The 18,370-nt window shown below is 33.3% G+C and overlaps 1 protein-coding gene across 5 annotated transcripts; it reads right to left on the reverse strand.

Annotated features, from left to right (window-relative positions):
- Positions 1 to 873: 873 nt before the first annotated feature.
- LOC106072123 (sorting nexin-21-like) lies at positions 874 to 14,460 on the reverse strand. 5 transcript variants are annotated; one of them, XM_056036235.1, is made up of 5 exons: positions 14,386 to 14,439; positions 11,408 to 11,552; positions 9,833 to 10,331; positions 7,635 to 7,741; positions 874 to 7,407 (listed from the first exon to the last, which is right to left on the reverse strand). In XM_056036235.1, the coding sequence occupies exons 3-5, from the start codon at positions 10,023 to 10,025 to the stop codon at positions 6,733 to 6,735; spliced, it is 975 nt and encodes a 324-aa protein (XP_055892210.1). In that variant the 5' UTR covers positions 10,026 to 10,331; positions 11,408 to 11,552; positions 14,386 to 14,439; the 3' UTR covers positions 874 to 6,732. The 5 variants fall into 5 exon arrangements, with proteins under 5 accessions (XP_055892210.1, XP_055892211.1, XP_055892208.1 ...); XM_056036236.1 differs by having other exon boundaries at positions 14,271 to 14,397; XM_056036233.1 differs by lacking the exon at positions 11,408 to 11,552 and having other exon boundaries at positions 14,386 to 14,460.
- Between the last annotated feature and the right edge of the window lie 3,910 nt (positions 14,461 to 18,370).

Genomic DNA, 18,370 nt, shown 5'->3' on the forward strand with positions numbered 1-18,370 from the left:
ACGCCGTTCTAAACAAGGGTCACTAGATGCGGTGGATGCCTTATCAAATTTTGTGGCGATACATTGTAGGAATACGAAGCACTTCCTCGAAGGGAATGGCCCCGAAGAATTGTGACTACACAAAACGGATGTGATCAAATGATCGTGTAGTTGGGGGACTATCAGACAGAGGGTTGACAAAGAGCCAATACGGACAGAGGGTTGACGAAGAGCCAATACGGACAGAGGGTTGACAAAGAGCCAATACGGACAGGGGGTTGACAAAGAGCCAATACGGACAGAGGGTTGACAAAGAGCCAATACGGACAGAGGGTTGACAAAGAGCCAATACGGACAGAGGGTTGACAAAGAGCCAATTTACGGACAGGGGGTTGACAAAGAGCCAATACGGACAGAGGGTGACAAAGAGCCAATACGGACAGGGGGTTGACAAAGAGCAAATACGGACAGGGGGTTGACAAAGAGCAAATACGGACAGGGGGTTGACAAAGAGCAAATACGGACAGGGGGTTGACAAAGAGCAAATACGGACAGGGGGTTGACAAAGAACCAATACGGACAGAGGGTTGACGCAGAGCCAATCTCCCATTCCAAGTCACAGCCAGAAATCCTACGCTTTCAGAGCGACTCATTAGGGGACACTTTACAGCTGGTCTGAAAACACTTGTGTTTGTGTGTATGGGGGAAGGGGGACTACATTTACTAGAAGGTACAAAACAAGAGACATTTTGATAGGTTTAAAAGTGAACAAATGATGAAGTGCTATGCACTCTTACATTCATATATCAATTTTCTGACTACAAAAAACTAACAGAAAAAAAATGTTTACATAGAATCGAATTAAAAAGCAAAAAAAAAGAAGAAAACTGGAGATACATAAAAAAACAAACAAGATTTTTATTTTGAACACATACACAAAATAAACAACAAAATAGAACCAGCAAATGAACGTGAGTCACTGAACATGAACATATTTGAGACATTGGGTTTCAATCAACTGGAAATAAAACATGTTTGTATGAAGTTTTTGAAACTATTTTAGGATAGAATTTTACTCCCAGTGTCAAGGAATGAGTTGTCAGTTAAATCCATAAATATTTTTGTTATCTCAAACAAGTGTATCTACCTAGATGACTTAATTTGTGTCATCCAATAGTTAGAAAGATTGGTGTTAGTCTTGAAGGCAAGCTTTACTGGGACTTATTCTAAAGAAGGAAAGTTGTCCAAATGTTTCACAACAAGTACATCCAGGCCATTTCACTGTCAACACTCACAGCCAGAGAGAGAGACCTAATGCAGAGCTCAAACAATATTCCTGTTTGATTAAGTGTTAACTAAATCATGGCTCAAAAAAAAAAATCATAAATTGATGCAAATATAAAAATGTATCAACAATAGTTACCCCACATTTAAAATGACATCATGACACAATCTGTACATGTTTTGAGCAATAATTGAGTTTGTTTCAGAAAAAGGTTTACAATTAATTGAATAATAAGATATTTGATTTTGATTTCAACAGCTCATTTTATTTTACTTGGTCTAATACACCATTTTATTTCTACATAACAATGTATTGAATATATAAATACTCTCTCTTAGAAGCTTGTCTAGTGGGATAATGCCACTTAAGAAACAGTTTTGGTACGAGAGAAATGTGTTTGAACAGCCAGGTGTTATGTTTAACTTCCACCACTTCTTGGAATGTCAGTTACATTTCCAAATGGTAAAAACAACAAATAGTGTTTACCAACAACATAAAGAATATAACAAACTATCCCCCCCCCCCCCAACTATGTCCATATAAACAAATATTCTGTTTTATTAATTCATAGATATCATAAAACTACATACATAAATCAGACTACAACCAAATGCCCTGAAGATAGCCCCTAGCTGTTTCTTAATATATAGTAACTGTAATGGACCATTATATAGACAAGTGCATCTACCTTCAATAAACTTTCTTTTATGCAAAGAAATATTCAATAAAAAAGAAAAAAATTTCTTGCAGGAAATTCTGTAATGTATAAAATAAGAGTTAGTGGTTACATAGGTCAGTGATGGGTACCAGGAAATATTACACATCCATCATGTGAATAGAACACTTTAAAATTCAGTTTTTAATATCAATTAGAAACTCTAGTTAAAACAGTGAATTCAGCAGTTTAGTGAGATACACCCCAAACACAAAAACATCAATGCATGCAATTTAAAGAACATTAAGAAAACATTTCTACAGACAGGCCATAAGTTAAATGATTTTATAAACTAAAAAGGTCCAAAAGAACAGAAATATAATGTAAAAGAAAAAATCTGAGATAATTGTTTTAAATACAAAAACCTGTAAGTCAGACAAATAAAACATCTGAAACCACACTTTTATTTACATTCAAATAGGCCTACAAAGTCTACAGCTTGACCAAAGTCAAGTTAAAACAGACCAAAGTCCAGTTAAAACAGACCAAAGTCACATTTGAAAAAAAAACAGAACTACTAGTATATAGATTTTAAATTGAATCCACAATTTTTTTTTATTATTATTTTATAAAACGAAAGCAGAAAAAGAAAATAACTATGATGTAGCTATTTTACCCAAGAGATTTTATAAGCCACCTATTTTTATTTTTTAAAATAGATACTTCCTTTGTATGTTCTATAGTGATAAGTTTCAAGATGTTGATATGGAGCTTAACAGTTTACCAATAAAATTAGTTGTTGTTTTTTTAAGAAAAGAAACTGAAGGAAAGCACGTACTGAGAAAATAGAAGGAAACTTAGTATCCAATGTTTTCATGTTACATTTGTACATTACATTTGAGATGAATCATACCTCTTCCTCAATGCCAGACTTTTTAATGTTTTTATAGGTCCATTGCTATTTGTAATAATAGAGTTGATTTCCTAATATGTCACTGTATGTTCTGACACTAAGTCTGATGACCTGAATTCCAATGTGTTACTGGAGGTACTCGTTTAGGTAAACTAATACCAGACTTCCTTTTTACCAATGAAATGTTTTAAGATCCAAAAGCTGATATCACAAAAAAGATTAAACCTGCACAATAGAACTAAATTTCAAGAATAGATTCACAAAAGTAGACATAACATGTAGTTTGAAACTAATTTGACTGATCCTGCTTATTATTTTCCCTGGTATTTATATACCCTCTCTAAAATAAGCTTCTCTAACATAGAGGAAGGACAAGAATTTTCTATCATGCTTATTTTAAATTCCCTTTGTTTTTTTAAGCTATTTTGCAATTTTATTTTTGATTCTCAAAACCAAAATGTGTAAGTAATATTATATATATCTCCTTAGACATTGACGCATACAGAAAGACATTCCAAGGTGGTCCTCATCAAGAAACCAGAACCATTCGTAAATGTTGTGTAAAGACTTGGTTGAAGTGACAATCATGGAATTTGTTGGCCAGTCTTTCATAGAAAAAAAAAAAATTTGCAGGCATTAAAATTATAATAATTCTATTTGACTAGAAGTTAACAAACCTTCAATATTAATGCTAACAACAAACTAGTTGTTTTCATCTATAACAGAAAGGTACAACTGAGATTCTGTGAAATGATTATTTCCACAATAAATTTTAAACATAATAATCTACTCTTTGTTTGCATTGCAATTTTTAAAGATCAGGGTTTAAATATTTTAAGAAATAAAATACAGTAATATAAAAAAAGAAGACTCTATGATATGGAGAAACTGTGGAGGTGATCAGGAAATCTAACAAAAGAAGTCAGAAAATCAAAAGATTGGGATAGATTTTGTAACAGACATACTAAACAATGTCAAGGACACCCTTTTGAAAGATCATTAATGCCAACTAAATAATACAAATTTGTTTGTGCTACAAGAGAAAGACCTTTAAAATTTGATTTAAAAGTGCTAAAATTTGTGCTAAAAAACAACAGTAAACCTTTTTACACTACAGAGATTATCAACACTTTCAAGAGTCTGTACACCAGATACAACAAAAATGAACCAAAATGCAAGCTATTTCTAAGTATCCACCATGGATGGAAATCTCCACTAAAATGCCAATTTAATAAAAAAAAAAAAAGGGACCTAATAGATGCACAGGTTTACAAATGAAAGTCCCTATTTTCAAAGAACACAATATAGTTACAATCAGAGGCTAGCTTTGAGTTCCATCTTATAACAATGGCAACAACAGGACATAGTTCTTCACACAGAAAATACATGAGAATACGATCCTCTGAAGGTATTTTTTTAAACAATAAATTATAAATAATTTAAATAAATATGCGAATGAGCATTGAAAGTTTTATGTAGGCATGTGAATGTTTGACTTCGGAGTTTAAATTAGACTTGAATATGTTATCAACTTCAAACTCAAATTATTAAGTAATACTTTAAATAGTTTACAAGTAAGATAATATACTTATTGTGAGATTACTCACAACACATAAAATATTACAAGATTAAAACATGTACGTAACACACAGTAGTCACAGTATTGACACTAAAACAAACATTTGTGATATTTTACACATGAGTACAATTTGATTATTAAAATCTGATTATGTTTTAAAAAAAACATTTTTTTTAAATACTAAAATACAGCAAGCTAGAGAAAGAAAAGAAAGAGATATGGATAACTGTGGAAGTGATATTTAATGTAACAGAAAGACAAAGAAAGGAAGATGAGGGGATGCTACATAGAGAAATTACTTTGTGTTTCAAGCAAAACAATTTCTAAAGTAAATTGTGCAGAGATCAAATAGTATTAAATATGCTTTTGAAGATACACACACACACACACACACTCATAGCTCATCTGTCACATTCTGTATACTAGATACATTAAGAATCTAGCAATTTATAGCATTGCCTCCGTATCCTAGAAATTCTCCATGTCAGAGAATGCTACAAGCAGCTGATATTTCATCCTATTTAAGGGACATGATAGCTGAGTGATAATAGGAACTGATGACCTCAAGCTAGTGTCCTTGTGCAAGCTTATGGGACTATCCAAATGGTTCCCATGTCCATGCTTTTCTAATAGGAACCTAACAATTTATGAAAGAATCTCTGTTAGTGTTGACCTAAGCTTAGGCATCACTCAATAACCTTCCCCCTTAGAAAAATGAACCAAAATTCATCTGCCAATTAAACCTATAGGATTTCCTCAAGTCTTTTGAGAAATAAAAGAAACCATGTGAAATGCTAAAAAAAAAAAAATTCACTTTTTTTTCTAAATACATTTAGAAACACTAACATTATCCCCTTTTCCCATTTGTCTTTGCCTGACATCTCCACCCCCTTCCGATTTCCCGCACTTTAACACCAGCGTAGCTCATTTCTTTTCTGCCTCGATAGGGAACAACATCGGACGGATAAGTTAACTTAAGACTATTTTGTGTTAATTGTTTGTCTTTTTGTGTTTGTTTTATAGCTGATGAAGGCCTCGTGGCCCAAGGCAGGGTTACATATATATACATGTTTATCCTACTGGCTATACAGCCGTTCACCCCTGCAGCAGTAAATCTTTTTTTTTGAGTTTTTAAATACATTTCAGAAAGTTTTTTCCATTAAGAGTAGAGAATAAAGTTATTGCACATGGAAATAAAAGGAAAATGATACATATAACATGATTAAAAGGCAATCACCAAAAATAAAAATGTCAACCCTAGAAAAATCTGAAAGTATATAGTTATTAAACAGTAAAGCAATGACGTTTACTGCTAAGATTAGTGTGGAGGGAAAAAAATGATATTCAAGGAGTTTTACATTAGTCATTTTGAAATTAATTTTAAATAATGTAATGAGTACTGTAGTTTAAAATTTCATTTATTTGTTCAAATGAGACACACATAATTTTTTAACTTAAATTTCAGACTTTTGTGTTGTGAACAAGGGGCAATAAGCAGGACGATAATGATCAATTAGCAGTAAATATTTAAATCACTTAAATTAAAGATGCAAAAAAGTTGTACCAAAATAAATATAAAATTAGAACTTCATAAAAACAAATAGTATTTTAAAAATATAAAAGTCCATTGTATAATGTGTGATCAGAGAGCTGTAAATACAAAAATGTAAAATCTGTTTAATAGGAAAGGGGCATAATCCACTTATGACATTATAATAGAAAGTGAAATTGTAATTGTCAATCATTTTTGTGGAGAGGAGTGGAGAGAGAGCATTGTTAGATCATGTGTAGAGCCCCAACAGACAATGGGACAGGTGAAGGAGAACCCCTAAGTTGTCACACTAATTCTAATGTAATTTTCTGTTTTTGTTTTTTATGCAATTTTACACTGGCCTTAATAAGCAATTATTTTCTTTATAATTATGTCATTTTTTACAGATGCTATAGTTTATCATTAATACTCTCATTGAAAGCAATAAAAATCTTGGCACCTGAAACTTCTACTGATGAACAGATCCTTATTAACATTTAGTGTTGCAACAGTCTTCCAATCTATAGAGCCTCCATTATTTAAGGGATGATAAATATTGAAACATAATATATTTTTATGCTTCTTATAAGAAAAGTTCCCAGAAACTATTATTACAAATAATCATATTTTGAAACAATGTTTGGTCTAAGTGGATAAAATTAGGCATTGCACAGAACAATTTAAACCTATCAACTATTTAATTCAGTTCTGACAGTTCAAGGATTAAAAGAGAAAGAAAATATGTCAAAAATGACATCAATTTCATTCAGTTCTATTTAGCTATATTTGACTAATTGGACTTAAATTGGAATGTTTCGTTCAAGACTTCATTTAGGTCTCTTATTACACTCACACCTTTGGACTTTAGATCCTGAACCTTTTTTTCTAAGTCCTGCTTGTCTTTGCCCAATGTCCAGCACAACCGAATGCTGGTCATCAAAAGTGAGGCCATGGTTTCATCATTGATCGCACCCATACACTTCAAGGCAACTTGGGAGCAGGCTTCAGCTACAGCGTATTTCTCCAGTTTCATATAAGAGACCACAAGCCCACAGAGACAATTCAAAACATGTGGATGTGAGTCCCCATAAAGTTTTTCAAGGACAGGTAGTATCTTCTCAAAGTACAGCACAGCTTTGCCGTAATCTTTTTGGACAAAATACCGGATGGCATCTGAGAAATCCTCCAGGACAAAAAAATACAAAAAGTCGCTGCTGAATCTAATCTCAAAGAAGGAAAACAAATGAGTCAGGTATTGCTCAAAAGCTGTGCTTCTCTTGGCAATGGTTTCACTAGTAAAGTTACCAAGAAGCACCTTGCGAGGGAAGAGTACGTTGGCCATGATTGATGGAAATCTTTTCCTTAGCTGTTGGTGCAGATGTTCAAAGTCGGAATATCTTCTCTTGACCACTGTGGGAATGGTCCTCAAGGCATCTTTGTCTGGCTTGATCAGAATGGTGTAGTTCTGAAGACATTGCAAGATTATTTTTTGAAAAAATTAAATAAAATATTTGACAAAGAATTCTAGAACAAAAAAAAAATTTAAAAAATGGAGATACTTTCATAACATAAGATCTTGTTTCCAAGCTTAAAAGGGGAACGCTTTTAAAGGTACCCTGGTACCTTGAAAAAGGTTTAAAATTTAAATGTTAAAAATGTATCAGCTGACTGAATAGTTAATGACATGCTCACCACATGGCCTGACCTTCCTTCTTTCACAACTTCTGCTGAAATCACTTCAAAACTTACGTTACTAGACATCGTGTAACTCCCATCACATGGCACATCATAGTGGAAGTCTGAAATAAAAAAAAATTGGCATTTAAATTTATCACATAACTGAAATCATGGTTTAAAATTTACTCTGGTGAAGCACAGTATGTTTTTAACAAAAATTAAAAACCAAGCCTACTTCTAATGTATGGCATGGAAAACACATACAAGTAACACAAGAATTGGTACGTGTAGAGCTGTTAGCAAAATATAGCTTTAAAACAAAAGTGTAAATCAGTGAAATTAGTTACAAAAATTGAAATACTTAAATGTAAAATTACATTAAGTTTATTACCATATTTTTGCACATATAACCCACAAGTTATGCAAGTTTTTTTCAAATGAATGACAGCTGTGCTGGGTATACAAAAAGTGAGGGGTTTACACAATTTATTTTACTCATTAACATAGCACATCGGAAACTATGGACAAAACGGTGGGTCTTTATAACTCCTATTTTAGCTGCGTGGTTGTTAAATTTACAGTGAAAAGCTTGTTGAACATCTGATTATAAACTTCAAGAAAACAAATAGTACCAATGCAGCAGAGAATTTTTAATATACCAGTAATCAATTGTAACAAGTAATTAAGCAACCTAACAAATTTGCAGATAAAGTCGAAACGTAGAAACATACAATGAATGCAATAAATTCGCAATCAATCACCAGTCTCACTAGTGTCACTGTCCTCATTATATTTAGTGAAGCCATTGTAACTTGTATCATATTCACTACCTTCTTTAAATAAGCCACAACTACTTTTCGCTAGTGTGAGTTGCCAGAATATCAAAAGACATGGGCACTTCATTCATATTTTAGACAGAGGAAGGATTTAAATTCTGTTCTATGAGCAACAAATTTATAAAGTGGTAGTTTACAATAAGTCTGGCTTTGCACATGCAGGGTATATAGGGTTGCATAAAACTTAAAATTGCATAAAACTTATAGCATGAACAAGCCACACAGTGAGAACCTATAAACATAAAGTGATCAGTTTAGTAACTTCAACCTCTGTGACTGAATTTTAGCATCATTAAATTACGTTGAAAGTCTTTGAACTTAATAGTTTAAGTCTGTAAATGTAAATTAGGATGCTACCAGGAATTAATTTATTTGAAATTTCAAGTATTCCTTTTAAAAGTCTATTATGGCCTGACCCAAATGTCCTGCATGACTACAGAAGGGTTCAAACTTGAGAATATCATAAGGACTGTTTAGAGAGCACTTCACATGACTAGAGAGACCCAATAAAACACAAATAATAGTTGAAACTTGGTACTTAAATTTAAACCCACACCTACCTGATTGAATTCATCAAGCTTAGGTAATTCTGAATTCTTCCAATAATGACATAAAATAATATATAAAATAAAAATAAAATTCAATGTTTTGGACATTAAAAGGATTTATTTTAAAGAAACAACTACCTTTTAACAATAGTTCAGGGGAGACAATGCAAGATATAAAAACACAAGTGAAACATTTTTTCCCCTGTTTTCATTTTATTATATAATGTAGTTTATTTGTTATCAGTTCCATCTCTGCCATTCATTTGGAATCTATCATTATTGTAGAAATTATCAAGTGGATGACATTTTATCCCAACATCTATTTATAGAGGATAATAATAGAGGTCTCTAAGGTTATAGAAGGGTAAATATCTACCAAATGTTCAAGAATTCAGCCTACAGCACCAACACATGCCTCAACAAAAAGTGACAGATTGTACTTTTAATGAAGCAAGAGAAACAAAGAAATCAGAAAATTGTAGACCAATGTTCACCTGACAAGCTTTTGCTGTTCAAATTTAATTTCTCAGTTTATTTTTTCTTATTTATGCTCATTAGCTTCTAGATGTATATCTTTTATTTTTTTAATAAAGATGTAAACAGAAATCATGATATAGTTAAAGGATAAGTTATTTCTCCATTAGAGAGGACTTTAAATGAAAGCATTACCTTGTAAAGGTTTTTTTGTTACGGTACCTTTTTATTTATTTCATAACCAACTAATTTATTTAAACTCCTGATCTGACAACATATTTTTATTGAATTCATGAATAAACTATTTAGGTACACAAAGGTGATTTATTTTTTAAAAAATGTAAAAAGGCCAAACCTTTATTTGTGTCTGTTGGTGTTTTCAAGGTGAGGTCTGAAATAGCCAGAGTCCCAGAAATACCTCCAGTAATGGTGTCTTGTTCTTCACCCAAAGCATTTTCTTCAGCTGCAGCTTCTGAACTTTTTTTATTCTCTGCGTCTTGATAGACCCGAGAGCTTGTCTTCAGTTTAGTCAGCAGTGAGCTCATCATGGTGTTCAGTGAAACAAGTTCTTCATTTTATCTTGAGAAACAGCAGGATTTCAACTCTGTTCTTACTTAACAAGAAATGATCTTGTACTTCAAGAATTTAACATTTTTTTAGATTCACATATAGCTATGTGGGGATCTAGTTTTTCATGTTGACTAGTAACTACTTCCATCATTAAATTATTCCTGTCGCCTAGCCTTACAATTTGATGCTGTAATATAAGTTTTAATCTTGACAGGCACTTAGGTTCACATCATGGAACCCACTGCTAGAAGCTGGAGCAAATAAACATTGCTTCTTGTTTCCACCTTGTAGAAATAAAACAATACACATTTTATTTTTAAGCACTAAGTCTTCAACCTTTCTTAGCACAAACATTAGACATATATATATATATATATGTGTGTGTGTGTGTGTATATATATATATATATGGCTCCTTTTGTCTCGAAAGGCAATGGATGCGCCCAAATGAGTCACTGGTTTTGGCTTAATCTTGAGACGCGGAAGAATCTGGTGTGGCTAATCAAGCTAATTCTAGAACGGCAGACTTTGCCACAATTCGTACATGTGTATGCCTCTGATTTAGGGCTAGCGGACAGGGCAGCTTTCTTTTTTTCCCTCTTGATTAAGGCTGCTTCAATTCTTTTGTTCTCAGCAAGGGTTGTCCCAGCACGCACAGTCTGTCTCCATGCACTCCGGTCTTTGGCTATGTTTTCCCACATACTTTCGCTGATGCCTGTGGCTCTCATGTCTCGCTTGCAGACATCTCTATATGTTAGTCTTGGGCTAACAAGCTCAGCATATAAGATATCTTTCTGGATTCTACCATCTGGCATGCGGGTGACATGTCCGAGCCAGCGTAATCTTCTTTGTGTCAGGAGAGCATACATGATGTTCATATTGGCCAATCTCAAAACTTCCTGATTGGAGACATGGTCCCTCCAAGACATACATGTGTATATCATGACTGATAGTCCACATCTAAGATGCATCGATAGATACTAGCAAAGTATGAACATTTTCAGAATCAACATAAACAGTTGGGACAAAGAAGCATCAGACAGATGCACATGGAGAGAAAGCATAAAGGAGGGGTCCTGGGTTGCAGATGGTTTACACACCAGAAGTAGGAAGAAGGCTGAAAACAAAAATGTTTCTAGTTGGATCACAAATGCTCCATCTGTGTCTGCAGATGTGCATCTTTAGAATTGGCTTCTTTAGCCACATGAGAAGTGGTAAAGGTAAGAGATTTTCACTCTAGGCATAAAATGCGACTGACTTTTATTTTATTTGATTATTTAAAAATAATCTAATTTACTTCAAACATTAAATAATATTCTTATTATTTATAAGACTAGATGTACAGTGTACTAAATATTTACCTTTTCAGAAAGTAACACCATTAAAATTAGGTATTTGGGAAACATCTGCTGGAATTTATATAGATGTTTTCAGAAGGTCTAGTCATGACTAGTGTTAATTGAGTCAACTTCAAACAATTGTTCGATGAAGCATGTTTGTGTTAAACTACATTGGTGGTAAATAAAATTCTAGATCTAGAGTAACTTACATCTATCGAACACCTTCATTTTAAGGTACTTATCGAACACCGCAAACTAGTCCATTCATATTGTGCATCGTCCATTTCTTTATAGTTAAGTTATATTTAGTTTCATTTTCACCCGAGGATAATTTTTTTACTTATATTCAAAGTGCATTGGTAATATTGGTATAAAAATGTCACTTTTTTTGACCTCTTGGGAAGAGTGAAGTGAGTCTCAGATTAAGGGTATTTTTTAATGCCAATGATGCTTCAGCTAAACAAAACCTATATAATATGCTTCTAATTATGCTAAGAAATAATTTGCAACTATTAGTTTAAAGTGTCCTTTGCTACCCAAACATGAAAATTGAGGTTTAAATAGGGGGTGTTTGATAGCTGTTTTAATATAAGCAATCTCAGCTTCGTAAAATATCGAACACCATTTTAATGTTAAAAATAAACATCAAAGGGATATAACCCAAAAAAGACAAAGTATTTAAATTATATATTTTTTTATTGTTATTTTTTAAAATAATGTAATGCAAAGTACATACATAAATTACTCATGTGTTACAATTTGTATCAGCTATTTGTGGTTTACCGTAAATGTGCTATATTTTTCTAAGTAAATAGATTTACATCGATATGCACTAATTGTACCCATTTTAAAAGCTTGATTTTATGACACATATAGTTTGATCACACAGGAACAATGAATTCAAAATATACAGAAACGCATATTTTGTTTTTTTTTTTCAGATGCCCCATTCTATTAACTTCTGAATTATGTGTTATAAACAAATACCTAGCGCATGTGCTTGATGTGAAGAAATATTAATAAAACGAAAGGGCTAAGGGGGAGGTATAGAATGTAAATATGGTATTTTGAAATAAAAATGTCTTTGGTAGGTAAAAAAAAAAAGGGGGGGGGGAGAGAAACAGTCAAGACACTGTATCAAAAGATCATCAATAATTGATTGACCATTAAAATTTGACGTCAGCCTCAAATATATAGAGTCAGTTGTGCTTCTCGATCTAGATGTGTGGCGCAGGGTCTATAAAATTATATATATTGCCATAAAGTATGATAAAGCTCATAATGTGCTACAAAGACATTCCTTTGAAACATCACAAATACACAAAATAATAACAATAACACATTTAACCACTTTCTTATTCTGCCTACACCCCCTTACCCGCGCTTTCTTCTTACGCAATTCAACTCTCCAACATTCACACTTTTCAGTGCAAAGTAACAACGTAAATTTCAAGACTCAATCCAAACGCAGCCACCAGACTAACACAGACAAAAAAAAAATGGTCAGTATAGCTCAACACACAGGTGTAAACCAGGCCACCAACACAGCCCCAAAACATTGTTCAAGTTGTAGTAAGAACAATGTTGAGGGGAAAGGGGGAGGAGCCATCAGTCGAGTACCTACGGTCAAGACGCTTATTAGGTCACAAACACTAGGCGTGATAGATATATAGATATTATATGTTGTTTGTGTGTGTGTGACAAATACTAAGCGTGCTCTAAAATAAGGTGGTTTTTTTGGTCAACCAGGTGGTTTAGGGAGGGCGGATCTATCTACATCTATAGGTAACACAGCTCGCAAGCTACCATAGCTTTTCAGCCCCTCCCTTCCCCGCCCTGATCGAAAAATATATAGCACTGACTTTTGGGCTGTTACATACAATGAGCGTGCTAGATTGGCGGCTAGTTACGTAGGGCCGCGTATGTTTTGTTTTAAGGTCAACCAAGTAAAATGTTGTGTCCTGCAATTACTTGGGGAGGGCGGGATTATCTATTGGCTACCAAAGCTTATTAGGCTCTCCCCCAAATAAATAATATCTCTGGATTTATTAATGGCCTTATATCTCAAAATAGCTTAGACCTAAATAAGTACTGGTACAGTAATGTGTCGGTAATGCGTTACTGGGCTTAGCACCGTCAGTTTCTAAGCAGAGCTGATCAGTGATAGATTCCTTTAATGTGGAGCATGTGAAAATGACTAAAATCTGTCTGTCTTGACATGGCGTAAAAAGAAAATGATATTTAAATAAAAAAAAATAGATTATAAATAACACTTTTGAAACACCATACTTTTCACAAAATTTTAAGATTATAACACTTTTAAAATACCATACTTCTCATGTGTTCTTTTTAAGAAAAATGGATGAGGAGTTCATAGATACAATCAGTTTTTTTTCTAGGTCTAATTTTTACAGAGATACACAAATTCAAACATAAAAAATGTCGGCGACAGAGCTTAACTTGTTCAATAAACGTAAGTTACTCTACTCTAGATCTTGCTAGTAGTAGTACTACTACTACTACTAGTCTAGTACTACTACTAGATCTAGTACTAGTAGTAGTAGTACATAAATAGTCATAAAATGATATGATAATGTAACTATATATTACTATGTTAACTATGTAGTAGTATTACTACTATTAGTATTACTATTCATTTTTGTCATTATGATTGTAACTGTAACATAGAATAGATCTAGAGTTAAGAGTCTATATTATTTTTAATACTATAATACTAGTATATTACTATTTATCTAGTATTTAGACTATTACTATACTTAGGACTTAGACTATAATTATAATATATAATAATACTTAGTACTACATCTAGTAGTAGTATTACTAGACTATCTCAAATATCAAATCATAATATTAATAGCCTTACAATTTGATGCCGTAATTCAGTAATAAATAGAGGTCTGAAAGTAGATTAATAAGTGTCTGTGTCATATCTAAATGATCTGGAGTCTCTAAAGTCTAGATTTCCTGACCAATCATACCTGTAACTTTATTGAATTATTTTCTTGTTTTTTGCCTTTGGGTGCTGTTTTTTTTTTTAAAGATTGTTTCGTTTCTCTTAACGAGATTTTTAGATTCATGAAATATATTTCATGTCATACGTGCAAATTAAGTTTGTCAAATACTATTTGCACGTTGAAGTAGGAAATCATTCAAATAAAAAAACAACAAAAAAAAAAAAACATAAAAATACTTTAAAAAAAAACAAACTTTTATTAAGCGTGGTTGTATTAATCAGTTTGGATCAATCTTGTAGACTATTTAAATTTGTAATCAGTGATGGGCAAACTACAGCCTGCGGGCCAAGTCCTGCCCTTGGAGAAGATTTGTCCGGCCAACCACATCTTTTGTAATAATTGAAAACAAAAAAAAAAATCAAACGCAATAAAAATGAGATTTTCAATATAAGTTGAAACCATAGACTTATAGATCTATATATTAAACCTAGAATTGAAAACTGAAACAAATTCTTAGCGATAATGATCAAATCACAGACATATATATATTTATTATTGCTTTTATATTGCGCTCATAGACATAAATAAATATAGACTGGCCGATACAAGAGTTTTATGAAACGAAAATTTGTGACTTGCAATTTTGTGTACTTTATTATAGATCATTTATGAGCAGTATTAAAGTTAAGTATTCATATCTATTTCAGCTGTAACCTATATAAGTATTACAATATTTTTACTTGTGTTTTTTTTTTAATCTCTAAGACTGAACATCATGCAACTTTTCAGAATTTGGAAATCCGACAACAATAGATGTACATGTTTTCAAGTTACATGAAGTTACTTCCTTTTGCCAGTCTATATTTATTTATGTCTATGATTGCGCTACTTTCATGCTTATAGCATGATATATATAAATTCTTTTTAAAGCTGTAAGGCAGGCATGTCAAACTCATTAAGGTGTATGGGCCACATAACAAACTTTCTATGACCTAAGGGGCCGCAGCCCAAAAAAATCAGTTGCAAAACAGCCTACTAGTTTTATGTAAATTAGAAATAATGCAATAGAATACAATAATTAATGGCATACCTGTCCCTTATTTAAATTTGTAGTACTATTGGCTAATTAAAAAATACTTTGATTACGCATTATTTTCTTTGTCCTAATGCTTGACATCTTTTCTGAGATACCATTTTATTAATGTCAGGTTGAAAGTTGTTTGCCACTGACGCTTTCATCACAGATGACAAATTTTGATCAGATAATCTCGAACGGTGAGGTATTTTTGTAGCTTTTATTATGGAAAAGAACTTCTCACAGAGATATGTGCTTGCAAACATAGCTAGAATTCTGGCTGCAAATTTCCGCAATTCAACATACCGTTCAGGGTAAATAACTGTACAATTTTGGCACAGCCATTTCAATGTACTTCGAGTTCAACTAAGAAACTGACTGCTATTCTATCAGCTCTAGTTGCACATTTCCAGCAGCATTTTCAGAATCAAATGAGAATGGAGATACAAAACACGAATATTCTTGCTCTTATGTAACGAAGTCACGAAAACGGTCATTGAAAGCACCTACTAACGATTCTAGGTGTAAGACATTCACCAAATGTCGCAACCGTATTTAATCTTTTTAGTTCCTGGCTCGTTGAGAAGTGAACAAGATTTTTACTTCATATTTGGTTTATCCACAGTCCCTATTTTGCTTGAAAGCTTTTCACACATGATTACACGCAGTTGTGACAATTTTGTCTTTACTTTGAAGTTTCAAATTCAAGTCTTGCAGGTGACCAGTGGGATCAACTTCTAATGCCAAATCCCGAACCCATTAGTCAGTATGGACATGTTTAACAGGTTCAACTTTCATGTTCAGAAGCAATACGATTTCCTCACGCAGTACAAACAATCTCTTCAATATTATATGTCATGAGAGCCAGCGGACTTCTGTGTTGTAGAGAACACAATCAAATTCATGTCCAATGTCATCCAGAAACATAAAAAATTGGCGAGCATTAAAACCACGGGCACGAATAAAATTGAGAAGCGACTGAAAACGGTCTTATGACATGTTGAAATTGTAATTGCTGTGCGCAGAATGTTTCTTGGTGAATGATGCACTGAAAATGAGCAAATTTAAAATTATCATCAGCCTCTCTTATTTTTGCAAGTAACTTTGCATCAAAACCATTTCATTTCATGATTGGTGCACCATACCTTGTTAGACTAGATAGCTTTACCAAAGATAAATTGTACTGCATTATCACCTCCTGTCATTTCTCAAAAACATCCTCTCTTGTTGTGGTGTTATGAATAGAACAGAACTCGAGTAGTTCCTCGAGTATGTCAAAATTCCTGTCACAGGTCCTTATGAATATAACCAACTGTGCTACACCCTTTACATTAATTGACTCATAGAGAGCCAATGAAAATAATTCAAAATCAGCCATTTTGTTCTTTAATTGTTCACGCAACCTGACTGACATGTCATTTATTCTATCTGCCACAGTGTCACTAGTTAACGCTATTTCTTTAAATGCTTTTACTTTTTCTGAACAAATTACTTCGGCTCTAACGACACACTCCTTCATAAAATCACATTTATTAAATGATTTGCAATGGCTTACAATGAAGTTTGACAAAATGTAGCTTGCTTTCACTGCAGACTCACCCTCGTTGTTCAGTTTAACAAATACTATTTTTCAATTGAAGTAGCTTGTCATCTCTTGTTTTCCAGCGTAATAGTTTAACATTATTTTTATAATTTTTTAGGTGGCCAAGGGGCCGCATGCAAGGTGGTCGCAAGCCGCATGCGGCCCCCGAACACCCAGTTTGACATGCCTGCTGTAAGGGAAGCCGCCCTGAATCTAGGAAAATCGAACTTTTGTGTCTTAAAAAAGTTATGATCTTTGGTTTCCAAAGTTTAGAAATAATGCGATACCATTTTGTATATATATATACAGTGCTTTAAAAAAAAAAGGTTCCTGTACTTAGTGATTAGGTGCCGGTACTCAGTAGTTTGTTGCCTTATTTTCAACTACTAAAAATTAATAATATACGTTAAAATACAAGAAAATGAATAATTTTATATAAGGTGCCGGTAAGCCGTAACGTCATTAAAAAAGTATATATATATATAAAGTAAAAAAGTGAAGTTCCCCAACTATTGTAGGATACCCATTAGAAATGGGTGGACTCAGATCCTGAAATTAGCAATCCCAGTTTTCACCAGGATTCGAACCCCAGTCCCCGGTTCGGAAGCCAAGCGCTTTACCGCTCAGCCACTGCGTCTCCATGTCTATATATACATATATATATATATATATATATATATATATATATAATTCTCATCTTCACCCAACAGATTGGACGAGCAAGAAGTAAATGAAAGATCACTCTCTTATTTCTACGGATACTAACACCACGAAAAAGCAAGAGGGAGAACAAGTGGGTATTCACACGTTGCTACGAATGGCTGCGCGCTGGACTGTCAAACCCTTCCCGCTCCCATACCCCTTCGTCCTGCGGGAGGTTTGGACTAAGAAGTAAACTATCTTCAACTCCGAAGGAACATCCGAAACATGTAAAACATTTTACCAAACAAACATTTTAACACTAAATAGCAGCGCCAGACTTAACCATTGTGACCAAGAAGTCACGGAAAGAGAGCAAGTAATCTACTATGTATATTCACCCGTCACTAAATAGCACAAGGGCCGGAATTAAGCATTGTGGGGCCCTATGCGAAACGGATTTCGTGGGGCCAAGTTTGGGTAGGGATACGGACAATAAGTGAAATTTAATAGTTTGTATATTAGAAAATAATTTTGTCTTTGCATTTTATTCATTCTTTACTACGTACAGAACTACTTTGGAGCCTTGCGTATAGCAAAGTCATACAGTATATATCATAATAATTCTGTTTCCTCAATAGCCAGAATTACCAAATGTTTCAATCTATCTTTGAGAATTGTTGACCTCAAGTAATTCTTCATTAGTTTGAGGC

The sequence above is a fragment of the Biomphalaria glabrata genome, chromosome 7 (genome assembly GCF_947242115.1).
Source record: "Biomphalaria glabrata chromosome 7, xgBioGlab47.1, whole genome shotgun sequence".
Lineage (NCBI taxonomy): Eukaryota > Metazoa > Mollusca > Gastropoda > Planorbidae > Biomphalaria > Biomphalaria glabrata.